Here is a 26,848-nt window from a genome sequence, read left to right on the forward strand (position 1 = left end):
AATGGATTGTTCTAAATTGAGGAGCTTCTAAACTGCACATTATTCAATGCTAGGGTTTAGTTACCTGATAAAATGGTTGTTAAAAGGAAGCATTTTCAGTAGTGAGCCAGCCATTTGCACAAGAGCTAGTTGTGGAAATGTAAGTAACTGTACCTGGATTTCCTGACATGGCCAACGGAGTTACCTGACATTGGGGAAAGTTTACAACTCTGCATTCTGCAGGGATCGTTCCCTCCAGGACAACCTAGTCCCCTCCTCCATCACACCTAACACCTCTCCCATCACACCCGGCACCTCTCCCATCACACCTGGCACCTCTCCCATCACACATAGCACCTCTCCCATCACAACTAACACTTCTCCCATCACAACTAACACTTCTCCCATCACACACAGCACCTTCCCATTACACCTAACACTTCTCCCATCACACACAGCACCTTCCCATGCAATCTCAGAAGTTGCAACACCTGCCCCTTTACCTCTTCCATGCTCACCATCCAAGGCCTCAGACACTCATTTCAGATCAAGCAGTGTATTTCTTGTACCTCTTTCAATTTGGCCTATTGCATTTGTTGCTCCCAATGTGGTCTCCTCTATATCGGGGAGACAAAACGCCGACTGGGTGATCGCCTTGCTGAGCACCTTCAGTCTGTACACAATCAGGTCCCAGACCTTCCTGTGGCTTGCCACTTCAACACCCAATCCTGCTCCCATACCCACATGTCTGTCCTTGGCCTGCTGCAATGTTCCAGTGAAGCTCAATGCAAACTGGAGGAACAGCATCTCATCATCTGACTAGGCACGTTACAGCCTGTCGGTCTCAACACTGAATTTCAACAACTTTAAATACCCCTCTGTTTTCATTATGCTCCGTAATTTTATTTCAACTATTTTATTTATCTTTCTTTATATTTTTTTTCACTGTTCTGTACCTCTTATTTCTTGATTGCCTCTCTGTCTCTCGCTCTCCACTTTCTCATCACCTTTTTCCTCTCCTCTTCCCCCTTTGCTACCCTTCTCCCCTGTTTTCCATTTAGCCTTTGCTTCACCCATCCCCCCGCTTTCCTCCCCCGCACCCTCCCCCCATCCCCCACATATTTTGGCACATAGCACTGGCTTCAGCCTTGGTCATTCACAGCTCCTAATCTCCTTTATAATCTCTCTGTGCACTGTCATTATCACCTCTTTATTGCTCCCTTTGCTTCTGGAGCCATAACTCACCTTCTCTCAGCCTTGTATAAATACCTCCCTATTCCTCCTTTTTTTTTTTAGCTTTGACAAAGGGTCAGTTAGACTCAAAACGTCAGCTCTTTTCTCTCCTTCCAGATGCTGCCAGACCCTGCTGAGATTTTCCAGTATTTTCTCTTTTGGTTTCACAACTCAGGACCTAGTTTCAAAGTGTTTTTTAAAAAGAAAGCTCTGCTCTGTTACAACCCACTTGGTAAAGTGCACTGTTTTTCAAGCCCTCTCTATTCTAGAGGTCACTACAAAAGTTAATGATTTAATCAAAGCATGCAAACTTTCCAATTTACCTGTCTGTTGGACTCAAGTTAATAGAAAATGCTAACCAGGTTCCTGTACTTAACAGGAACTCCTATTTATTGCAGATAAGTAAATGCCAATCATACATTGACAGTTCATAGATATGTACATATGGCTTGGCAAGTTAAACGCTAACCCTCTTTGAAAAACCCCGACGCCCACATAGGCGTGGACACAGACAAGCTTTAAAAAAAAGTTCTCATGGGGATTTTAAAAAATCTGGGAAACATGGTACAATCACACCAGTCACAGGTTCCGATTGGCTTTCTAGAACTTGCTGTTCCTCACGATCCTTTCTCTAGACTCGTTCACCTCTGCCCAAGAGGGATAGGGTGATTGGTGTGGGAACTACAAAGTCTCTTCGTTACTGGTTGAAAGACAACAGCTTACGACAACTGCTGGGAGAAAATAGTTTCAGATATTTTTACTGCGAGAGAGAGGTGGGGGGGGAATGGAGAGAGACAGACGCGCACATAACCTGCCCTTTCAGTAATCCAAATGCTTCTTCCTGTATCATTCTCAAACTGTTGGACTGTCAGGAACCAATCGGAGTTGTCATTAAACTGATGACATTTGACACCCACGACTAGTCACAATTTCTCAAACCAATCAGCTATGTGTTGCCGGCCAGATCTCACTGCCCATCTACAAACATCGTCCCTCACTGTTTGAACAAAGCAGCAGTGTAAGCGCCACGCACAATGCGATTCAGTAACTTGCTTTCTAATGTACAGCAATGCCTTCCACAGTCCTTTTGGTTTTTAACAGTCCTTTTTCCATTTCAATTCGCAATCAAAAATACAGAAAATGACATGGACCTTTTATAGATCTTTGTCACATTCCAATGTGTGAAAAGCACACTGTGTTACCATTTAACAGGCCACTGGCTAGAGATGCAAGGTACTTTAACAACCAGTAGCATTCACCAATACAGATAAGCTGGGCACTGTGCCCTAGACATGTGGCGCTATCAAAAAAAAATCCATTCTTCCTTTTAGAAAGGAAACAATTACCGAGCTATGGGGAAACAGCAGGGTGTGTGGGGCAAATTGAATAGTTTACTCAGAGGAAGCATGGGCTATGGAGTTAATATCTGAATAGGGAGAACCTACAGGGCTATCGGAGAAGGTGCAGGATTGGCAGCAAGACAGTTGCTCCTTTGGGGAGCAGGTATATACAATATGGGCCAAATTGCTGCCTCCTGTAATGTAACCATTTTGTGATTCCATAATTCGATTAAAATAAATCACGGAGCCTTGAAAGAGTCAATTAATTATCAACTCGTTTTATAGAATGTTACAGCTTGATGCATAAACCTAGATTGTACAGTGAAATAAACTTTATTTCTGGTTTTTGTTTGTAAAGAAGTAGTTAACTAAATCCTTAGCAGCCAATTGATTATTTAATGAAAAGCAGTAAGCGATAGTTCTGACTCTACAGCAGGTAACATTTCATTATGGACAGTTATTGTATAGTAACTGGTCAATGTTTTACATTTAGGAGTTGCTCCCTCTGGTGATGATGTTCGATCTGCCTATAGCTGGCATTTTGCAGCCAATACCGGACCCCAGCTCGCCCACAATCCAGCACCTATCCCAAACCTATAACATCTCTATATCCTTCAAACAGAGGTCACGTATGTATGGTGCCACAGTCATTATCCGAGGGTCCCAAAGCAATGCTGCAGCAGTCAAGGTGAGAATTGGAAAGATGCTGATTTTATCTGCAATGCAGTAGATTGTAAATACATCGAGGATTAAAAAGAAAACAACTTCCCTCATGAGCCAAGTCAAAACTTTGACTAAATACTAGAATCTTACAGCACAGAAGGTAGTCATGGAAACCATTGCCCCTGAACTGGCTCTTTAAAAGAACTATTCAGTTCATTCCAACACCCCCCCACCCCCCACCCCCCCACACCACCACCGCTACCACCGCTTTGGACACAGTAGTCCAGAAGAGGTCTTACCAAGGCCTTATTCGTACTAGAAGCAGTATTTGGTTATTTGAATAATTCCAAAAAAATTCCTTATAATTCATCTTCCCTGAGGAGAGCAATCCCAGTTTCTTTTATTTCTGTATTGAACTGAATGCTCTTATCCGTGATGAATTCCTAATAGATCTCCTTTGCACCCTGTCAGAGTCTGACAGTCTTATTACAGTGTTGTGTCCAGAACTGGACATAATCCTCCAATTGAGACAAACCAGTGATTTAGAAAAGGTTTGCTCTTCATATTATTGACAGCCAGCTTCTGGCTGTGGCCTTCACTGTGTTTTGTTTGCCCTGTCCAAAGGAAAATTGATGCACAAAATGTCAAACGTACGAACATCACTGTTTACATGTGTAAGTCTTCAATAGTAAAGAAAGGGGTACTGAGGCATAAAGGAGCATAAAAATACTGGTAAATTGGCTCCCAGAACTGAGAGGTTATAGAGTCATAGAGATGTTGAGCACAGAAACTGACCCTTCGGTCCAATCATCTATTAACCCACTCCCATCTGTCAGCACTTGGCCAATATCCCTGTAAACCCTTCCTATTCATAAACCCATCCAGATCCCTTTTAAATATTGTAATTATACCACCAGTCTCCAGTTTTTCTGGCAACTTATTGCACACAGACAGACACACACACAGACACACACACACACAACACTGTCTGCATAAAAAAAGTTGCCTCTTGCGTTCCTTCTAAATCTGTCCCGATTGAACTTAAACTATGCCCTCTAATTTTGGACTCCCCTAGGCTGAAGAAGACACTTTGTCCAGTTAGGTAAAAAGGCGCCACCTTGTGCTCCCGCGAGGAGGTTTTGCAATTCATCAACTTCACCAACACATTCCACCCTGACCTTAAATTTACCTGGACCATCTCTGACACCTCCCTCCCCTTCCTGGACCTCTCCATCTCCATTAATAACGACCAACTTGACACTGACATTTTTTACAAACCCACTGACTCCCATAGCTACCTGGATTACACCTCTTCCCACCCTACCTCTTGCAAAAATGCCATCCCATATTCCCAATTTCTCCGCCTCCGCCGTATCTGCTCCCAGGAAGACCAGTTCCACCATAGGACACACCAGATGGCCTCCTTCTTTAGAGACTGCAATTTCCCTTTCCACGTGGTTAAAGATGCCCTCCAACGCATCGCGTCCACATCCTGCACCTCTGCCCTCAGACCCCACCCCTCCAACCGTAACAAGGACAGAACGGCCCCTGATGCTCACCTTCCACCCTACCAACCTTCGCATTAACTGCAATATCCGCCGACATTTCCGCCACCTCCAAACAGATCCCACCACCAGGGATATATTTTCCTCCCCACCCCTTTCTGCCTTCCGCAAAGATTGTTCCCTCCGCGACTACCTGGTCAGGTCCATGCCCCCCTACAACCCACCCTCCCATCCTGGCACCTTCCCCTGTCACCGCAGGAACTGTAAAACCTGCGCCCACACCTCCTCCCTCACCTCCATCCAAGGCCCTAAAGGAGCCTTCCACATCCATCAAAGTTTTACCTGCACATCCACTAATATCATTTATTGTATCCGTTGCTCCCGATGTGGTCTCCTCTACATTGGGGAGACTGGACGCCTCCGAGCAGAGCGCTTTAGGGAACATCTCCGGGACACCCACACCAATCAACCACACCGCCCCGTGGCCCAACATTTCAACTCCCCCTCCCACTCTGCCGAGGACATGGAGGTCCTGGGCCTCCTTCACCACGCTCCCTCACCACCAGACGCCTGGAGGAAGAACGCCTCATCTTCCGCCTCGGAACACTTCAACCCCAGGGCATCAATGTGGACTTCAACAGTTTCCTCATTTCCCCTTTCCCCACCTCACCCTAGTTCCAAACTTCCAGCTCAGCACTGTCCCCATGACTTGTCCTACCTGCCTATCTTCTTTTCCACCTATCCACTCCATCCTTCTCCCTGACCTATCACCTTCATCCCCTCCCCCACTCACCTATTGTACTCTATGTTACTTTCTCCCCACCCCACCCTCCTCTCACTTATCTCTCCACCCTTCAGGCTCTCTGCCTGTATTCCTGATGAAGGACTTTTGCCCGAAACGTCGATTTTGCTGCTCCTCGGATGCTGCCTGAACTGCTGTGCTCTTCCAGCACCACTAATCAAGAGCTTTGTCTATTTACCCTATCCATGCCCCTCATAATTTTGTAAACCTCTATAAGGTCACCCCTCGGCCACCGACGCTCCAGGGAAAGCAGCCCCAGCTTGTTCAGCCTCTCCCCATAGCTCAAACCCTCCAACCCTGGCAATACCCTTGTACGTCTTTTCTGAACCCTTTCATGTTTCACAACACGATGGAGGATGGAAGAAAATTGTGACTGTAAGAGCTGCTCCTTTTTTAAGGTTTAATCAGTGTTGGAACTGGTTTCCTCAATTTCTTGGAGCAGTAATTACAGTTTTATAAACTGTTGTATTGTTTTGGAACTTGTGGAAAAGAAAGATCAAAACGCTGGTGCATTGTATTTACCAAGAAAGGTTGGGCAGATTGAGGCTGTTTTCTCTAGAAATGAACAGACCCTGGGAGGCAAACTAATGGAGGTCCTTAAAATGATGATGACATTTACTGAGGTACTACTGTACTTTTTGGGAGGAGAGGAGAACTGGTGGATGTAAATGCACGAGAGTCACCAATAAATCCAGCAGGGAATTCCGCAAAATAACCAAGCAGTTGCTGGAATGTGGGACTTGTCGTCAAAGAACGTGGGTAAGAGAAACCACGAATACCTTGAAGGGGAAGCTGCATAATAACATGGAAGGGATTGAAATAGAAAGGCTTCCTGATGGGATTGGGTGAAGTATGGTTAAGGAAATCTCGAGTGTGAGCGTTGGTGTTGGCGTGGATCACTTAACCCACATGACTTGTTTCTACTCTATTCATTGTACAGTCACGTGCAGCAGGCCTGTCAACATCAGTAAGGTAAAGCGATCGGCTTGTGGGTGAAATCCTTTGTGCATCACGTGTAAACCGCCTGTTCTAATTCCAGGAAGGGACTGCCATGCTGCTGGAACATCTTGCTGGTGGTCTGGGCAGCGCGATTCCTGTCAGCACCCAACTAGACATCGCACCTCAACACCATCTCTTCATGATGGGTCGTAACGGCAATAACATTAAGCACATAATGCAGCGAGCTGGAGCCCAGATCCACTTTCCTGACCCCAGCAGCCCCCAGAAGAAGTCCACAGTCTACCTCCAGGGCAGTATTGAGTCTGTCTGTCTAGCTAGACAATACCTCATGGTATGCATTAATATTCTTTTGTGCCTTCTATCAACAGATATTTACAGAATGAATGACTGAATAACTTTGCAAGAAACCATTATTTACATGATGAGGAAATGACTTATCAATTTGACCAAACAACAATTCATTGCTGGTTTGGGTGCATGAATGCTATGGTAAACATTGAAAACAAAGCTATTTTTGCCAGAGTTGCACAATCGCATAAATATAAATGTTTTTATCTTGTAGAATCGGGTAATAGAGTTGTAATATAGAAGTGACAAATATTAATTGGTGTTACAATTCCAAGTTGTGAAGCTGAGTTTGGTAAATCTAGCAATTTGTGGATTGGCATCAGCTAAATTATATGAAAAGTGTTGAGGAGATGGCTTTGTTATTCCATCCAACCTATACAAGGTTGACTCTTAGAGGCCTGTGAAATTGTTTTGTGTCAGTGGCATGGTAACCAGGAGAGGACAGTAAATGCAGGTTTTCCTATGTCATTCACTTCTTTGTGTTCTCAGCAGCTTGAGAGAGGTTCACTTGTTTAAAACAAAATAGATTGGTCCAGAGAAGACCTGTGGTAATATAATAATTCAAGAATCATGACTGGAAAGGGATATTGCTTCTTGTCGAACGCCATAATATAGACATAAGTGGCATATGTAGGCTAGTCCCAGCCTGGTACAGACAGTTCTGCGGTCTCGTGGGTCTGCTTTATTGCAACAGTTGATGCTAGTTCTTATGATCATCTTCATGGAGACCAGCTTTAAATTCCAGATTTGTTAATTGAACTTAAATTCCACATTCTCCACAGCTGAACCTCTGGATTATTGCTACTGTACCACTTTCTCCCATCATCCACCCCACACCCATTTCCTGTTAACCCCCCATGAGTCAATCACCCATATAGCCAATTGGATACTTACATGCAAACTATTAAAAGCAACGGAGGGGTAGAGAAAGTAGGAAGGGGCTTTTCTTTTCCAAACACCTGAACTTTTTTTATTCCGTCACCAAATCACTTGTTGTTGGGTTGGCTTTATATTTAGGTAAAAAAAATGACTGCAGATGCTGGAAACCACATTCTGGAGTAGAGTGGTGCTGGAAAAGCACAGCAGTTCAGGCAGCATCTGAGGAGCAGGAAAATCGACGTTTCAGGCAAAAGCCCTTCAACAGGAATACAGTATTCCTGATGAAGGGCTTTTGCCCGAAACGTCGATTTTCCTGCTTTTCGGATGCCTGCCTGAACTGCTGTGCTTTTCCAGCACCACTCTACTCCAGAATCAGCTTTATATTTCCAAATCAAACTGTTCAGCAATGTTATTACAGATGGGACTTGAACCCAGGCCTCCACAACCCAGAGGTAGGGACATTACTCCATTGTGCCACAAGACCCCTGCTGGGTCTGCCTCTTAAAGGGCTCAGATGATGCGTTCTAGCTTGGCAGGCTGTTGTCTGTTACTCAGGGATTTTATACTCAACAAGTTCCTGAAGGATATTAGTGAATGATTTCCCTATTTGCTTGTTGGGTTTATCACTGGTACCTTATATAGAACTCATGAAGCCAGAATCACAATATTTTACTACTGTATAGTAGCATCATAGCAATGGAATGTCCTTGTCTTGATTAATGTAGAATTCTGTTTTTCTATGTATTTAAGATGGGACATATTTTTATTCATAACCTCATTCTAACATTTTCCTTAATTTCCTAATTGAACATACTTGCTGTGAAAGAACCTGGCTGTTTAAAATGTTGTTCTGTAAATTCCTTTTATTGTACTTTTGAGGTTAAGTGAAGCTGAATGACAGGATGGCCAGTGTTTGTATTAAACCCAATGCAAAATAATATGTCAATTAAAATTGATGAGATGGGAGGGTAATTTTAATCCCACTTTAATTATAGTTTGATTGTGTTGAAAGGTCCATCTGATATACAAACATACAAATTAATTGCAGGAATGGGCTGTTTGGCCTCTTGAGACAACGTCACCATTCAACAAGATCTGCTTGTGTTTTGGATTCCATGTACCCAGCTCCCTGATAACATTTGATTCCCCTAACTAACAAGAATCTCCATCTCTGCCAACTCTTCAAAGATCCTGCCTTCTGAGGCAGAATTCCAAAGACATACAACCTTCCAAGAGGGAAAAAAAATTCTCATTTCAAACCTAAAAGTGTAGTTCTGTTCTCGCCCACAAGAGGTAATGTCCTGTCTATGCACTTCTTGTCAAGACTGTTGGATCTTATACACTTCCGTCGTCACCCCTCATTCTTTTAAACTCCAATAGAAACAAATCCAGTCTGTCCAACATTTCTTGATAAAACAACGGCTTGTTCCATTTGTCAGTCTAGTAAAACTCCTCTGACTGTCCCCAATGTACTCATATCCTTTATTAAATAACGAGACCAAAACTGCACACACTTTTCAAGATGTAGCCTCACCATGCGCTCTATGACTGAAACATAACATCTTTTATCAGGCTGCATCCGTGGAGCAAAGGTTTCGAACATAAGCTCTTCATCAGGAATGTGAAGAGCTCATGTTCAGAATGTCGACTCTCCTGCTCCTTGGCTGCTGCCTGACCTGCTGTGCTTTTCCAATGCCACGCATTTTGACTCGATCTCCAGCACCTGCAGTCTTCACTTCCTCCTATCTTTACTTATATGTTGAGATCCTCCTGTTATAAAGTTTCTCTGTCCCTTCCATTGACTGGAATGTTGTTTGGAATCATCTAAAGTGAAGACAGAAGCAAAGAGATTGTTCATTTCATTTGCTATTTCCTTATTATCTATTAACTCCGCATTCTAATTCTCTAATACTCCTACTTTGTTTTTTTTAAAATACCTGTAGAAACTCTTCCTGTCTGATTTTACATTTTTAGCTAGCTTCCTCTAATTCTTTCTGCTGAATAATCTGTCAGTCATAATCTGCTGTACTTTATGTTCTGTCTAATCATCACCTTTGCACAATTATGTTTTTTCCAGAGGTTTGATACATGCCTTAACTTCATTCGCTAACTAAAGACAATGTGTCCTACCCTTAAATATTTTCTTAATACAGGAACATGTTTACTCTGTGTATTATGAAATATCCACTTAAATGTCTGTCCTGTCTCTCTCTCTCTCAATCTGCCCCCGACCTCATTTGCCAAAGCGCTTCAGCTTTTGTGCTCATACAATTGCCTTTATTTAAGTTTAAAATATTAGTTTGAGACCCACTGTTTTCCTTTTAATATTATGTTTAGTTTTAGTCCTATTGTGGTTGCTGCTGCCTTGGGCGGGGTGGGAGGAGGGGTGCCTTTACTTTGAGATCATTAATTAATCCTATCCTTACTAAATCTAGTATAATTTCCTTTCTTGTTGATTCCAGGATGTACTACTGTAAGATGTACATCTTCAAAGCATGCAGCTACCATTTCCAATCTGATTTTTACATAATCAGAAATCACATGACACCAGGTTTATTTGAAGTTAGAAGCTTCTGGAGCGCTGCTCCTTTGTCAATGCTCCGAAAGCTTGTGATTTCAAATAAACCTGTTGGATTATACCCTGGGGTCATGTGACATCTGACCTTGTCCATCCCAGTCCAATACTGGCACCTCCACAACATAATTTTGACATGTGGATTAAAGATAATTATGAGTGTCTTTATCACAAGAACTCAATATTTCTTCTTCTGTACTTTGCCCCACATTATGGTTACTGTTCAGGAAGCCTGAGGTAAGCCCTACTAGTGACGATTTTCCCCTAGTCTACATCCTGATCTCTTAAAACTGGGTTATCTCTAATAATTGCACCAATGTCATCCTTGATTAATAGTGCTAACCCCTCCACCTTTACCTAATAAACATACACAATCACTAAAAGCTACTGGATGGGTATAAAAAGCATTTTTAAAAGGCAGATGGAATAATGACCTTCATCTCAAGAGGTTTGGGGTCCAAGGAGATAGAAGCTCTGTTCCAAGATTATAAATCTGTGGATAGACTCCATTCGGAGTAACTTTGTACAATTCTGCGCACTGCTACTCAAGAAGACTATGTTGGACATGATACACCGAGAACCTGCCTGTTTATGTCACACCTTAAACAGAACAGAATGTTCCTGGAATGTTATAAAGCAAAATTTGATCCAAGTTACATAAGGCAGTATTGGTGCAGATGGTCGAATGTGGTGATGTTGGAGAGAATTTATGGAGTTTTACAGAGTTAGCAAAGGGTAGTCGTATTGATGGCACAAGTGCAAGGTTGCCGGTTCACGTTAAGAACAAATGTGACAGCAAAGTTGTGAAAAGACTCCTTTAACACGTCATATTGTCGTCACGGAGTCGATCGCTAAGGAAGAGAGTTTGAGATGGGGGAATGGGTACCCCGAGAATGAACTGGAGTAAGTTTCTCCTTATCCATTACTGACTGTTTTACAAGCAAATCTGGCCATTGAGAAGTAGATTAGATTAGATTAGATTAGATTACTTACAGTGTGGAAACAGGCCCTTCGGCCCAACAAGTCCACACCGCCCCGCCGAAGCGCAACCCACCCGTACCCCTACATCTACCCCTTACCTAACACTACGGGCAATTTAGCATGGCCAATTCACCTGACCTGCACATCTTTGGAGTGTGGGAGGAAACCGGAGCACCCGGAGGAAACCCACGCAGACACGGGGAGAATGTGCAAACTCCACACAGAGAGTCGCCTGAGGGGGGAATTGAACCCTGGTCTCTGGCGCTGTGAGGCAGTAGTGCTAACCACTGTGCCACCGTGCCGCCCACAAGTAGTGGAGACGTTTAAAGGGATGGCGATTAGCTAGGGATGTCAGTGTAAGTGTGCTGCTTTCAATTGATATATATCCTCCAAGGTCTCTGCATAACTCCAATACCGGCTTCTTGACCATTCCTATTTTCCTGATTAGTGGCTGTGCTATCAAAAGCTCTAGAATTCCATCTAAATACCTTCCCGTTGCTCCCTGTCTTTCTCCCAATAAGGCACTCCTTCCAACCAGTCTGTTTAATTAAGCTTTTGATCAGTTGCCCAAACATCTATTGAAAAGCTCGATGTCAAATCTGTGTTTGGTTATGCTCCTGTGAGTGCCTTGGGAATTTTGTTTTGTACATCGGAGGCACTATATAAATGCAAATTGTTGTAGTTCTAAATTGATGGTTGCTTCTGAAGGAGTCAACGAGGGCAATGCTTTAAAAAAACAAGCAATGAAGATTATATTCATTTAAGAATGTGTCCATATTGAAGATATAACTCTGATGTGTTCTATGAGGCTAGCAGTGGTCTTGTATAAAGGAGATGAGTGTTTGATGCAGTATCTGCCAACTTAACATTTTGTGAATACTGTGCTCCAGGGCTGTCTCCCTCTTGTGTTGATGTTTGATATGAAGGAAGACATCGAGGTTGAACCACAGAGGATCACTCAGTTGATGGAGCAGCTAGATGTCTTCATTAGCATCAAGCCAAAGCCCAAACAGCCCAGTAAGGTATAGAATACAGATGAACTCCTTTCTTTACCATGTTTGTTCTATTAATCTGATCATGAAACAGACCATCCAATTATGGCACATAAGAGGAAGGAAGAATGTTGAGAACAAAGGTTCATGTGAATTGAAGTAACCCAGAAAGCATAGTATATTATTCATGAGTTCCAGCAGCCAGCTTTTTCTGTCTCTTTCTGACTTTGCCCTCAAAGGCTGAGCTCTCATTTGAATGTTTTGCTCCCTTATTCTGAACTCTTCCGTGATCACTCTCCAACAGCTCGACCAAGTTGTTTAATTAGCTTAAACGTGCCCACAGGTCGCCTCTTATCTTCTGTACTCTCGGGGGATATGAGGCTAACCTGTCCTCATAATATTCTAATAACTCTGTACTGTAATCCTTTCAAGGCTAAATATGTAATTTCCCAAGAGACTAGAACAAGTCGCCAAGGCACACTCAGGAATAGTAGGGAGTACTTAAAACGCAACTCTATTTCCCAATGCTCCTGGAGTCGGTGTTATCAGTGCCCATACTTTGTCTGAGTTTCAAAGAGCATATTCCTGCCTTATCTCTAAAGTTCACACCATTTCCATGGAGATAGAGGAATTTTTTTTAAAAATCCAGCCTGAGAGACATGATGATGTGTGTTGTTTGGGATACAGTTGGAAAGTGAAGAGGATTCATCCTCATCCTCCCTCTATCCTCATTTGCATTTGACCACTGGGTAACAATGGGCAGATTATTTGAGATACATTGCAACATTGTCATAGAACAGTGTTGGGCTCTGAATGGGTTAAAGCTGAGGAGAACACAATCATGTCATTTGGACTCTGATGGGGAAACAGTTCTGCATTTCACATGAGTTAAGACCTAACGTTGAGATACCCTCACAGTCTTAGTAATAATGTCCAATTCAACAGTGTAACTTGAATTTATTGATATCATTGGAATATGCTACATTTTGTTTAAGACGAGAGTCTCTTCTCATTGAACTGCCAATGTTTTTTTTCTAACAAACCAGACTATTCCAGATCCTAAATAGATGCAAGCTTATAAATATTCTTTTCATAAATGTGGGGATAAGTAAGTTTATATCTTATCAATAATTGAGTTCAGGACCCATCCAAATTTTTCCAGTGCCATCCTGAAAGCATTTGGTGGCTGCAGCTTGGAAACTTTCTCTGGAACGAGTGGAGTAATTGGCAGCTTCAGTTATGTTTCAGATCGCTTCCTATCTCCCGCAACATGGTCTGGGCTGAAATGTGTGAACGTGTGTCCACTGATCTGTGAATTCATGGGCTGTATAACTATCGTGGTTGGGACCTGGGCCAGGGGAATCTCATTGACTGGGATCCTTGACTGGCGATGTTAACCTGGGCCAATCAGGGAACCCTGGCTGACAGAGAGAAACAGGGGATTCAGAAAGTCTCCTCAGTCTAGAGATTGGTTTTCAGCTGGCTGGTCACAGCCCATGTACAGAGTGATGGGGTAATAGACAATAGGTGCAGGAGTAGGCCATTCTGCCCTTCGCGCCTGCACCATCATTCAATATGATCATGGCTGATCATCCTTAATCAGTATCCTGTTCCTGCCTTATCTCCATAACCCTTGATTCCACAATCCTTGAGAGGTCTATCCAACTCTTTCTGAAATGAATCCAGAGACTGGGCCTCCACTGCCCTCTGGGGCAGAGCATTCCACACAGCCACCACTCTCTTGGTGAAGAAGTTTCTCCTCATCTCTGTCCTAAATGGTCTACCCTGTATTTTTAAGCTGTGTCCTCTGGTTTGGCACTCCCCCATCAGCAGAAACCTGTTTCCTGCCTCTAGAGTGTCCAATCCTTTAATAATTTTATATGTCTCAATCAGATCCCCCTCAGTCTTCTAAACTCAAGGGTATACAAGCCCAGTCGCTCCAGTCTTTCAGCGTAAGGTAGTCCCGCCATTCCAGGAATTGACCTCATGAACCGACACTGCACTCCCTCAATAGCCAGAATGTCTTTCCTCAAATTTGGAGATCAGAACTGCACACAGTACTCCAGGTGTGGTCTCACTAGGGCCCTGTACAGCTGCAGAAGAACTTCTTTGCTTCTGTACTCAATCCCTCTTGTTATGAAGGCCAGCATGCTTCACTACCTGCTGTACTTGCATGCTTACCTTCATTGACTGGTGTACAAGAACACCCAGATCTCTTTGTACTGTCCCTTGACCTAAATTGATTCCATTTAGGTAGTAATCTGCCTTCCTGTTCTTGCCACCAAAGTGGATAACCATATATTTATCCATATTAAACTGTATCTGCCATGCATCTGACCACTCGCCTAACCTGTCCAGGTCACCCTGTAATCTCCTAACATCCTCATCACATTTCACCCTGCCACCCAGCTTAGTATCATCAGCAAATTTGCTAATGTTATTACTAATACCATCTTCTATATCATTAATATATATTGTAAAAAGCTGCGGTCCCAGCACTGATCCCTGCGGTACCCCACTGGTCACCGCCTGATATTCCAAAATGGAGCCGTTTATTGTTTCCTGTCAGCCAACCAACTTTCAATCCAATCTGGGGCAAAGCATTCCACACAGCCACCACTCTCTTGGTGAAGAAGTTTCTCCTCATCTCTGTCCTAAATGGTCTACCCTGTATTTTTAAGCTGTGTCCTCTGGTTTGGCACTCCCCCATCAGCAGAAACATGTTTCCTGCCTCCAGTACTTAGTACTTGGCCTCCAATACCATGCGCTCTAATTTTGCTCACTAACCTCCGATGTGGGACTTTATCAAAGGTTTGTGAGAATGATGTCACCTAGACAGAGGACGAAACATCTGCAACACAAATTTATCAAAAGCTTTCTGAAAGTCCAGGTACACTACATCTACTGGATCTCCCTCATCCTTTTTCAGAGTTACATCCTCAAAAAATTCCAGAAGATTAGTCAAGCATGATTTCCCTTTCATAAATCTATGCTGACTCTGTCCTATCCTGTTACTGCTATCCAGATGTGTCATAATTTCATCCTTTATAATAGACTCCAGCATCTTTCCCACCACTGAGGTCAGACTAACTGGTCTATAATTTCCTGCTTTCTCTTTCCCACCTTTCTTAAAAAGTGGTACAACATTAGCCACCCTCCAATCCGCAGGAACTGATCCCGAATCTATCGAATTCTGGAAGATAATCGCCAACGCATCCACGATTTCTCAAGCCACCTCCTTCAGTACCCTGGGATGTAGACCATCAGGTCCTGGGGACTTATCAACCTTCAAACCTAACAGTCTCTCCAACACCAATTCCTGGCAAATATAAATTCCCTTAAGTTCAGGTCCTTCAGCCACTGTTACCTCAGGGAGATTGCTTGTGTCTTCCCCAGTGAACACAGATGTGAAGTACCAATTCAATTCTTCTGCCATTTCTTTGTTCCCCGTAATATATTTCCCTGTTTCTGTCTTTAAGGACCCAATTTTAGTCTTAACCATTTTTTTTGCCTTTCACATACCTAAAAAAGCTTTTACTATCCTCCTTTATATTTTTGGCCAGTTTACCTTCGTACCTCATGTTTTCTCTGCATATTTCCTTCTTAGTAATCCTCTGTTGTTCTTTAAAAGCTTCCCAGTCCTCCTTTTTCCCACTTATCTTTGCTATGTTATACTTTTTCTCTTTTAACTTTATATGTTTCTTAACTTCCCTCATCAGTCACGGCCACCCTGCCTCCTCCTAGGATCTTTCTTCCTTTTTGGAATGAACTGATTCTGCATCTTCTGCATTATACACAGAAATATCCGCCATTGTTCCTCCACTGTCATCCCTGCTAAGTTATTGCACCATTGAACTTTGGCCAGCTCCTTCCTCATAGCTCCATAGTTCCCTTTATTCAACTGAAATATTATCACTTCCGATTGTACCCTCTCCCTCTCAAATTGCAGATTGAAGCTTATTGTATTATGGTCACTACTTCCCAATGGCTCCTTCACTTCGAGGTCCCTGATCAATTCTGGTTCGTTGCACAATACCAGATCCAGAATTGCCTTCTCCCTGGTAGGCTCCAGCACCAGCTGTTCTAAGAATCCATCTCAGAGGCACTCCACAAAGTCTCTTTCTTGAGGTCCAATACCATCCTGATTCTCCCAGTCTATCTGCATGTTAAAATCCCCCATAACAACTGTAGTAACATCTTTGCGACAGGCCAATTTCAGCTCCTGATTCAACTTACATCCGACATCCAGACTACTGTTTGGGAGCCTGTAGATAACTCCCAAGAGGGTCTTTTTACCCTTAGAATTTCTCAGCTCTATCCATACTGACTCTACATCCCCTGATTCTCGGTCCCCCCCGTGCAAGGGACTGAATATCCTCCCTTACCAACAAGGCCACCCCACCCCCTCTGCCCGTCAGTCTGTCCTTACGATAGCACGTGTAGCCTTGAATATTCATTGCCCAGGCCCTGTCCACTTGAAGCCATGTCTCAGTTATCCCCACAATATCTGCCAATTTCCAAACGAGCCTCAAGCTCATCCATCTTATTTCTAATACTTCGTGCATTCATGTATAGTATTTTTAATTTGTTACTGCCCTCATCCTTCCCATCAACCCCTATTTCACTCAACCTTACAGCATGATCCCTTTTTGGGTAGTGGCCTCTACGGATATTTCAATAACATATTGGAAATCAATGAGGCTTATATGTGTGCACACTAAAAATCCAAAGAGCTATTTTGAGATGGTGTAAATTTTCATTTATGTTTTCTATCTCTCTTGCCAGTCAGTGATTGTGAAAAGTGTGGAGAGAAATGCAGCAAATATGTATGAAGCAAGGAAGTGTCTACTGGGTTTGGAAAACAGTGGTGTTACAATGACAGCGAGTATACCCTCAGCAGTGACCTGTCCCATAGGATTATCCTGTCATGGACTTGATATTCTAGCTTCCGCTGGACTTGGCCTTGCTGGATTAGGTATGCAGGTATTTGTGTGCACTTTACAGGACTACTATGGGCACCATTACTTTACTAGGTTCATAATGGAATCACGGATTCATAACATGGGAGGAGGCCATTCAACCCAGGTTCCATATCAGACTATCTCACAGCATTCTACTGAGTTCCATTGCAAATATAATTAAAAGCAATGACACCAATGATGATACAACCCTGAAGCAGGTCAGAAACTAACCTACAAAGTGACAGGATAGGATAAATAGACAAAGTCTTTTCCCTGGGGTGGGAGGGTCCAGATCTAGAGGGCATAGGTTTAGGGTGAGAGGGGAAAAATTTAAAAGGGACAGAAGGGGCAACTTTTTCACGCAGAGGGTGGTGCATGATAATTTAGGATATTTGGTTGGCATGGACGAGTTGGACCAAAGGGTCTGTTCCCGTGCTATACATCTTTATGACTCTATTCAATACAAATGTAAGTTATTGTTGAAGTGGTTCTGCTAAGGGCTCTGAGTTTAAGAGGTGGGCTCTGGGTACTGCTGTGTTTGGGGGGAAAGGTCCATGTGAGAGGTCTGTTTAATGCAGGGTCTGTGTTAGGGATGGTTTGTGTTGGGGGGTGGTCTGTGTTTGGGGAAAGGTTTACATTGCAGGGAGGGACTCTGTTGGAGGCAGTCTGTACGTGGGGGATGGACTGTGTTGGTGAGGACAGTCTGTCGGTTTGGGGAGTAGGGTCTGTATTGGGGGCTCTGTGTTTAGGGAAGGGTCTGTGTTAAGGGCTGTGTGTTTGAGGAAGGGTCTATGTTGGGGATTCTATGTTTAGGGAAGGGTCTGTATTGGGGGTCTGTGTTGGGGGGCCTGTGTTTGAGGAAGGGTCTATTTTGAGGGCTCTGTGCTTAGGGAAGGGTCTGTGTTTCGGCTCTGGGGAAGAATCTGTGTTGGGGGCTCTGTGTTTGGGGAATAGTCTGTGTTTCGGCTCTATTTGGGGAAGGGTCTGTGTTGAGGGCTCTGTGTTTAGTGAAGGGTCTGTGTTGAGGGGTCTATGTTGGAGGAAGGATCTGTGTTTGAGGCTCTGTGCTTAGGGAAGGGTCTGTGTTCCGGCTCTCTTTGGGGAACAGTCCGTGTTCGGGGGAGGGTCTGTGGTGGGGGGGGGGGGGGGGGGGGGGGGGGTACAACCTGTTGTGATTTCTCTGAATTTTGGGGGATAGGGGTGTGATTTTGTTTTGTCTTTTGGAACAACAGTAAGAAAAGAAGCAGCTGTCAAAACGTGCTGCCAAAAATGAAGCCAAAGTTCAACAAGTGTCAAAGTGGGATTTCTGACAAATAAAACCTGAAGCAGCACTGACTGCTCAGTCTCCCCTCAGTGAGCAGCAGTCATCCATTGGTCCCACACTCTAACGTCAAAAGGAGCACTGTTTAGCAGTTCTCCCACATGTTTCATACATTAAATAGGTCCATATGGTGGCAATTCAGAGACCATTACGTCCAAGAAATAGCTGGGTTTCATATTTCTTGAAACCCCTTGTCAAAAGTAAGCTGTGAAGATTGAGGTTATGGCCAGAAATCTACACTTACAAATTAATAGGAATCTCTGGCTGATTGGTTTGAGTTATCCACTAGTGAGGATCATTACTGTGGTCAGGCGCCAGTCACAGGCAAAGGTTAGATCTGAACCTTACCTCACATAATGGCCAACAAATTCTACCCAAAATCTTCCAATTTTGAGTTTTATCAAGGGTGAATGTTCTAGCAGTGCACCTGCCCAGAGTTCCTCGATGTCGAGGATTTTCCATCCCTGAGAGATGAAATACTGGAAGATCGTAGGTTAGGGTTACCCAGTCTGTGGTACACAGACCTGCCGCAAGGGGGAGAGGTGCCCTGGGCATGTACCTCGGGAAAGTATGCATCAAGTTTTCATCTAGCAACCAGCTGTCAATAAAATAGCACTCTTCAAACACAATCAGGGAGTAAGCAAAATAATGATGGATTTTTTTTCCTTTGTATTTATCCACCTAGGTTTCTCCACCGTATCACCTCTGATGATCCCACCAACAACACAAGCGACCTTAACAAGTATCTTACTGTCGGGCCTACATGGGTATGGCCAGAGCACACCATCGCCCCCACCTGGTCTGGCACCCATGGACATTCAGATCAGCACCTTATCCCAAGAGAGTGATAAGACAGCAACTTCCTGCATCAATGGCCATGTAAAGGTACAAGGAAGTATTAGCGTTTGGGTCAACGTTGAGCCAGATGTTGATGATAACAGTTTATTTATTTTAATTCTCCTGACTTTCTCTGAGGTGATCTTCACAGCGATGTGTTTGCAATTAGTCTCTAACACCTCGTGACTTCTGGGAATTTCTGTAAGGGTAACAATTTAGTATGTGATATCTTAGCGTTTTTTTACTGTGATTGTTTGTCTCAATTGGCCTGATTGTTAGACATTCCTCTGGAGTAGGGAATTTATTTTTGTTAAATCTGTATTTCGAATCTCAGCACTGAAACAACTTTTCCAGGTTTCTGAATCAGCACCATTTATATAATTACTGTACGTTTTTCCAAAAGCTTGACTCATATTGGGCCTTGTGTCAGGACTAGTGGCAGCTCTCTTCTGCCTTGTCCGTAAGCTAACCTTGGTCAGTGAACCCAGCTGCTACCTAACCTGTGGAGACAATATCTCAGCTAAGCATGAACCTCCTCCATGTTTATTATAGGAACATGGGACTATACACCACAGAAAGTGGCTGTTGGGCCTAGCAAGCCCATGCTAGACCTAGACTACATTAAGTGCATGAGCCTTCATGTGCATGAAAAACAATTTCCTTTTAAATAACACATTATCTTTGAAACACCACAAACCCTTGTGCAAAAAGATAGTTAATTAGATCAGCAACAGTGCCAGCTGGTTAGTAATGGTGTAGAAAGACAACTGAGCATAGACAGGTAGAGGAAATGGCAAAGACACAAGAAGATTTTAACAAATTGAACCTTGTAGGCATAAGTAGAAAGCCAATGGAGAGAGACTGTTAGCCACTGAGATAGAGATTTTTCTTTTAAAGTGAAGTAACAATACAAAAAACTTACCTTTACTTGGCACCAGTCATAGCTTCAGAATGTTTCAAAGTACTTTTCAATATTCATTGTCGTAATAACAGGCAATTAGTTTCTACCCAACAAATTATCGTGAGCAGCAATGAGGTAAATGACCAGCCAATCTGTTCAAGGTGCTGTTAGTTGAGTGAAGAATGTTGGCCAACTCCCTATTGACCTCAACAAACACCTGTGGATCTTTAATGTCCGCCTGAACATTATAACTCAGTCAAAGATCAGGTACTTTGGACAGAGCAGCTCTCTGTACATACTGTGCAGCTGTCTCAACCCAGGCCTGTACTCAAATCCTGAGTCTCAACATTCTGATTTCAAGGCTACATTTGATCAAACTGGACAATGCAGGAAATTTGTAACCCTCCCTCCCCCTCTGTTTCCTTTTCCAGCCTTGGAAAAGGCAAGAATTCACACATCCCCTTACTGGAGAGGCTATGGTCTAGTGGTATTATTGCTAGCATATTGATCTGCTGTGGCAGATAATGGAATTTGAATTCAATCAATAAGCTGACCTTAAGGATCTAATGCTGACCATGAACCCATTGTCAACTGTCGTAAAAACCCATCTGGTTCATTAATGTCCTTTAAGGAAGTAAACCTGTCTGAATTCAAGATGGCACCTGATCTTGATGACATTTTGTGGGCTGTCTACAAGCAGGTCTTATTCTTAGATATCTTATAATCATACTACTCCTCTAAACCTCAATTCTAAGTCTACCTTAATGCACTTTGTATGGTATAATCTTCCTGTACTCCACGCAAAACAAAACTTTTCACCATGCCTACGTGCAGGTAACAATAAAAGTCAAATCAAATCCTTACCTGGTCTGGCCAACATGAGCTGCAGACCCACAGTAATATAATTGACTCTTAACTGCTTTCTGGGCAATTAGGGCTGGGCAATAAGTATTGGCCATGTCCTGTGATGAATGAAAAAAAAAGTCCTTGAACTGAATTCGGCGAAATCAGTGTCTTTTGGGAACTTGAAGTTGTACTGTTTTCAGTAATTCATTGTCCCGCAGTCACTGAGCCAGTGGGGAAACTGAGTTAGCTCTAATGGTCATAGAATTAAATATTGTTTTATTGCACAGTTGTACAGCACAGTAACAGTTTTAGTTGCAACTTCTTCTGAAAACACAACTTTTGGTTTGAATGCTGAGGAGCTGATGACTTGAGTGAATAGTCTGTTATTAACTGTTCTGTGAATCCACTAAAATGTAACTTAAAGTCTATTTAGTACTTGTTTGGGTAATTTTAAGAGATTATCCTAGATCTCCAGTGAAGATAAATATATCATTTGAAATTAGATTAGATTACATTACAGTGTGGAAACAGGACCTTCAGCCCAACAAGTCCACACCGACCCACCGAAGCACAACCCACCCATACCTCTACATTTACCCTTTACCTAACACTACGGGCAATTTAGCATGGCCAATTCACCTGACCTGCACATCTTTGGACTGTGGGAGGAAACCGGAGCACCCGGAGGGAAACCCACGCAGACACGGGGAGAACGTGCAAACTCCACACAGTCAGTCGCCTGAGGCGGGAATTGAACCCGGGTCTCCAGCGCTGTGAGGCAGCAGTGCTAACCACTGTGCCACCGTGCCATCCCAAATAGTGACAACAAATTCTGTTGAATTGATTCAACCTGAACAGTGATGATGGATTCCTGGTGCTTGAATCCCCTTGGTCCTATCATTGGGTTAATGAAAATGGTTTCAGATGGAGAGATAGATGTTTGGATTGTTGAAACAATGAGAACGTTTGTTTCCATGCTCTGCCATCCAAATGGACTTTTTCTTTCGAAGCTAAGCAAAGAGTTTACCTTAATATTGGCACGTTTCAGGTTCTCCTGAAGTGCTTCAAAGAAGTAGAATTGCATTTAGATTTGTCATGTAAGAAAGCTACAAAGTGTCTGCTCTCTGATACGGAAAATATGCAGGAACCCCTGTGCCTGGAAATATGGCTGTAGTGTTTTCTTGTCTGATGTGCGTAACTGAAAAAGGACTTAATGTGTTTTGTTTCCACAGCCTTCCAGTGCTATTTATACACGAATTTCAAACCCCTGTCTAGCAGATAAAGTATTGAGTAGTAACCACTCTGAAGTACCACGAGAGAATGCAATCAGCTCCCAGGAGCAGTTGACCAGGAAGTCTAGTCCAGCAGAAGGTAAATTTCCAATAAGTTTTCGTGACTCTGGACCAGTGGGTTAACCTGTCTTGGGAGCCACTTCCAATCTGAGATAGGGCCACTGGAATCAGATTTTGTTTTATTGGTCAAATGTGTATGTGAATTGAATTTTGCATTTTTCAAACATTTGTGGATACTGCACCAAACCACCATAATCTGCTAGTAATCAGGTCTAAGCTGGGGCTATTGTTCTGCAGGGTGGAAGATGGTTGGTGAGAGGGAAAGTGAATGTTGGACTGATTTAGGCAGATACCTGTCTGGTATGAGCTCTGGGATACAGGAGAATAAAGCAACTAGGAGCAGGAGCAGGCCATTCAACCCCTTGATTAGTGATGCTGGAAGAGCACAGCAGTTCAGGCAGCATCCAAGTAGCTTCGAAATCGACGTTTCGGGCAAAAGCCCTACCTCATTCAACCCCTTGAGCCTGCTCCACCATTCAATGTGATCATGGCTGATCTCATCTCATCCTCAACTCTCTCTTTCCTGCCTGCTCCCCATAACCCTTCAACCCATTACTAATTAAAAATCTATCTCCTCCTCAAACTTACTCAATGTCCCACCACAATCTGGGATAGTGAATTCCACAAACTCATGAACTTATGACAGAAGTCATTTCTCCTCATCTCTGCTTTAAATTTGCTACCCCTTATCCTAAAACTATGACTTCTCGTTCTAGATCGCCCCATATGTGGACACGTCCTCTATGTCTTACTTTGTCAATGTCCTTTAGCATCTTTTATACCTCAATCCGATCTCCTCTCAGTCTTCTAAATTCCAGAGAGTATAGACTGTTCAATCTCTCTTCAGAAGACAAATTCTTCATCTCTGCAGTCAATCCAGTGAACTTCCTCTGAACTATCTCTAATATAATTACGTCTTTCCTCAAGTGAGGGGACTAAAATTGTACATGGTGCTTCAGGTATGGTCTCACTAATGCCTCATGCAGTTGCAACTTACTGTTACACTCCATTCCCTTAGCAATAAATGCTAAAACTGCATTTGCCTTCCTTGTTACCTGCTGTATCTGCATCCTAGGTTTCTGCAATTCATGTACAAGGACACCTAGATCCCTCTGCATGAAAGCATTTTGAAGTTTCTCTTCATTTGGATAAGAATTTGCCTTTCTATTCCTTTACCCAAAATGGATGAGCTCACACTTTTCCACATTAAACTTGATCTGCCAGGTTTTGGCCCATTTACCTGACCTGTCCATATCCATTTGTAAATTTTTTATTTCTTCATTGTAATTTAGTTTCCCACCTATTTTAGTGTCAGCTGCAAACTTGGCTATATTCATTGGAGCCTTGCGTCCAAGTCATTAAATATAGTTTGTAAACAAACTGAGCCCCATGGTACCCAACTAGCTACAGCTTGCTAACCAAAGAAAAACCTATTTATTCTGACTCGGTTTTCTGTTGGTTAGCCAATACTCTATCCCAGCCTTTAAATTACCCCTAATCCGGTGTGAACTTTCAGGATTCCCATTACCTATGTTGCTAGTAAATTAGTCAAACACAATTTACTCTTCACAAAACTGTGCTGATTCCAATGGATTGTATTTGGACTTTACAAATGTCCCATTATTTCTTAATAATGGATTCCAATAATTTCCCAAAGGCACACATTAAGGTAACTGGTCTGCAGCTTCCTACTTTCTGCCTTCCTCCATTTTTGAATAAGGGTGTTATGTTCGCATTTTTCTAATCCAGTGGAACTTTTCCTGCATCCAAAGAATTTTGGAATGTTATAGCCAATGGATCCATAATCTCTGCTGCCACTTCCTGCAAAGCTTTAGGAGGTACATCACCAGGCACTGGGGACTTGATTACCTTCAATCCCAATGGTTTGTTCAGTACTTTTCACTCGTGATGGTGATTATTCAAAGTTCCTCCCTTTCTATAGTCAATGCATTAACTGTTACAATTAGGATAATGCTAATGTTCCAAACCATGAAAACTAAAAGGAAATATTGATTAAGCAACTCTACCATTTTTATGTTCCCCACTATTAACTCCTCAATCTTATCCTCCAAGGGACCAACCCTCACTTTAGCTGCTGTCTTCCCTTTTATATACATATAGAAACTTTGGCTATCTGCTTTAATAATTTGTGCTAGATTTTTTTTCAGAATTTACCTTTCCTCTTTTCAATCTTTCTTCCTCTCTGGAACATATTTAAGTTGTGAGCAATTGAGTAGCTCCTAAAAGATCGGATTAGAAGGTCAACTTCACTGCCAGACATTAATCCGGGACAGAAATATTTCACTTTTCTTAAAATTGAGAAGTCTCTTGACACCCTTGTGTGTCAGTATAAATCCATTTGCACTGCAAGTATAGCATTGACATGAGGAACTTTGTATTTGCACTGGTGCCAAATATGGAGAGCATAAATTGGGCTTTTAAATCTAACTAATTTGAAGGAGGGTTGTGAGTGAGAGTGTCTCCTTCAGGAATGCCATGTTGGACTTAACTGAATTCAGGCTATTGATAAGGGAGGTGATGGCTTAGTGATTTTGTATCTGGACTGCCTATCCAGAGACCCTGGCTGATGGAATGTGAATTCAATAAAATTCTGGTGTTAGGAGTCTAATATTCCTGAGAGATAAAAGTCCTAGAGATGTACAGCACGGAAACAGACTCTTCAGTCCAACCTATCCATGACAATCAAATATCCTAAATTAATCTAGTCCCGTTTGCCTGCACTTGGCCCATATCACTCTAAAGCCTTCCTATACATATACCCATCCAGATGCCTTTTAAATGCTGTAATTGTACCAGCCTCCACCACTTCCTCTGGCAGCTTGTTCCATACACACACCACTCTCTGCGTGAAAATGTTGCCCCTTAGATCCCTTTTAAATCTTTCCCCTCCCACCTAAACCTATGCCGTCTAGTTCTGGACTCCCTTGTTCTGAGGACCATGAATCCATTGTCAATTGCTGGAAAAACCCATCTGGTTCACTAATGCCCTTTTTAGGGAAGGAAGCTGCCATCCTTACCCAGTCTGGCCTACATGTGACTCCAGACCCACAGCAATGTGGCTGACTCAGCTTATACATTTGGTCAGTGAGCTGGAAGGTTGGTTCTCAGATGTTTTGTCACTATGCTAGGTAGCATCATCAGTGTACCTCCGGTGAAGCCCTTCACTTAAAGAGAGGTGCACTGATGATGTTACCTAGCAGGGTGACAAAACGTGTGACAGCAAACCTACCAGCTCAGTGAGCAAACTTACAAGCTGAACCTCAACCTGAGCTACAAACCTTCTCAACCTGGTTGACTCTTAACTGCCCGCTGGGCAATTAGGGATGGGCAATAAATGGAGGCATAGTCAGCGGCGGCTACAACCCATGAATGAATTAAAAAGCAAAACTGGCACCATAAAAGCAGCCATGGGCAGAGTGAAACCATCCCACGTCAGTGCTTCAGTTTATAGCATCGACATACCTTAAAATTATTCAAGCTTCTAAAGGAAGAAGTTCATGACCCCTCTGCCCAGCCACTTCTGGACGTTATTAATAGCCATCCAAAACCCTTGTAAATAATTTACAGCTTGAATTCTTTAATTCCCAGTTGCAATTATGTTGTGGTTTGATAAGAATGTAAGCTCAACTGGAGGAGAAGACCCTTGGAGATGAGAGCAGGGGTTGGCCATTTGGCCCATCAAGCCTCTGCAACCATTCAAGACAATCATGGCTGCCTTTAAGCTTTAGCTCCCTTGTGAAGTCTTATATGAAGTCAATAAACTCCCCCAAAACCTTTTACTCTGGCCCCACCCTTGAATGCAAGATTAACTGGTATGAAGGGAGCAACAAAATTCTGTAGAAAATGAGTGCATTCTTCTTTTAAACCAACACCAAAATCTCTCGTCGTCCTCTCGTTGTGCTGCACTAGCTGTGATGTAAGTGCTGCCATTTTGTGTGTCAGCTTCAGACTTCTCCTGGTGGTTCTACAGGTTCCAACGATGCGTTTGTGGAAGTGGGCATGCCTAGGAGTCCTTCACACTCGGCCAACAGCAGCGAACTAAAGCAGATGCTGAATAGTTCCTCCACACCCGTGGCTAAACGACAGACCTTGGAGTTGTTACAGGGCACCAAGAATACCCATCGACAGTAAGTAATGCAGTGGATTGTGGATACGCCACTCACACTTGGCATGTATTGTCATTCGCCAGGCATTTCAGTGGGAAGCCAGCTAACCCACTACCTCGGGTGCGAAAAAGAGAGGGTGCAATGTAGGTGTGCCAGAATTCCGGTAGTGATGTGGAAAGAATAGAGCTGATTGCATTATCTGCCTCCAAGATGGTTAAAGGGAGGTTTAATGTAAGTGTTTAAAAA

General features: G+C 43.0%; 1 protein-coding gene across 3 annotated transcripts in view; it reads left to right on the plus strand.

Moving 5' to 3' along the window:
- Positions 1-26,848, plus strand: part of LOC140463628 (protein bicaudal C homolog 1-like) — a 270,609-nt gene that overhangs the window by 212,845 nt on the left and 30,916 nt on the right. For all 3 annotated transcript variants that reach the window (XM_072557874.1, XM_072557876.1, XM_072557875.1), the window contains exons 7-13: positions 3,046-3,240; positions 6,562-6,813; positions 12,156-12,287; positions 17,043-17,232; positions 19,225-19,424; positions 22,356-22,494; positions 26,467-26,623. In XM_072557874.1, the coding sequence (XP_072413975.1) occupies positions 3,046-3,240; positions 6,562-6,813; positions 12,156-12,287; positions 17,043-17,232; positions 19,225-19,424; positions 22,356-22,494; positions 26,467-26,623 (1,265 nt within the window). The remainder of the gene's footprint in view (positions 1-3,045; positions 3,241-6,561; positions 6,814-12,155; positions 12,288-17,042; positions 17,233-19,224; positions 19,425-22,355; positions 22,495-26,466; positions 26,624-26,848) is intronic.

The sequence above is a fragment of the Chiloscyllium punctatum genome, chromosome 38, assembly GCF_047496795.1.
Source record: "Chiloscyllium punctatum isolate Juve2018m chromosome 38, sChiPun1.3, whole genome shotgun sequence".
NCBI lineage: Eukaryota > Metazoa > Chordata > Chondrichthyes > Orectolobiformes > Hemiscylliidae > Chiloscyllium > Chiloscyllium punctatum.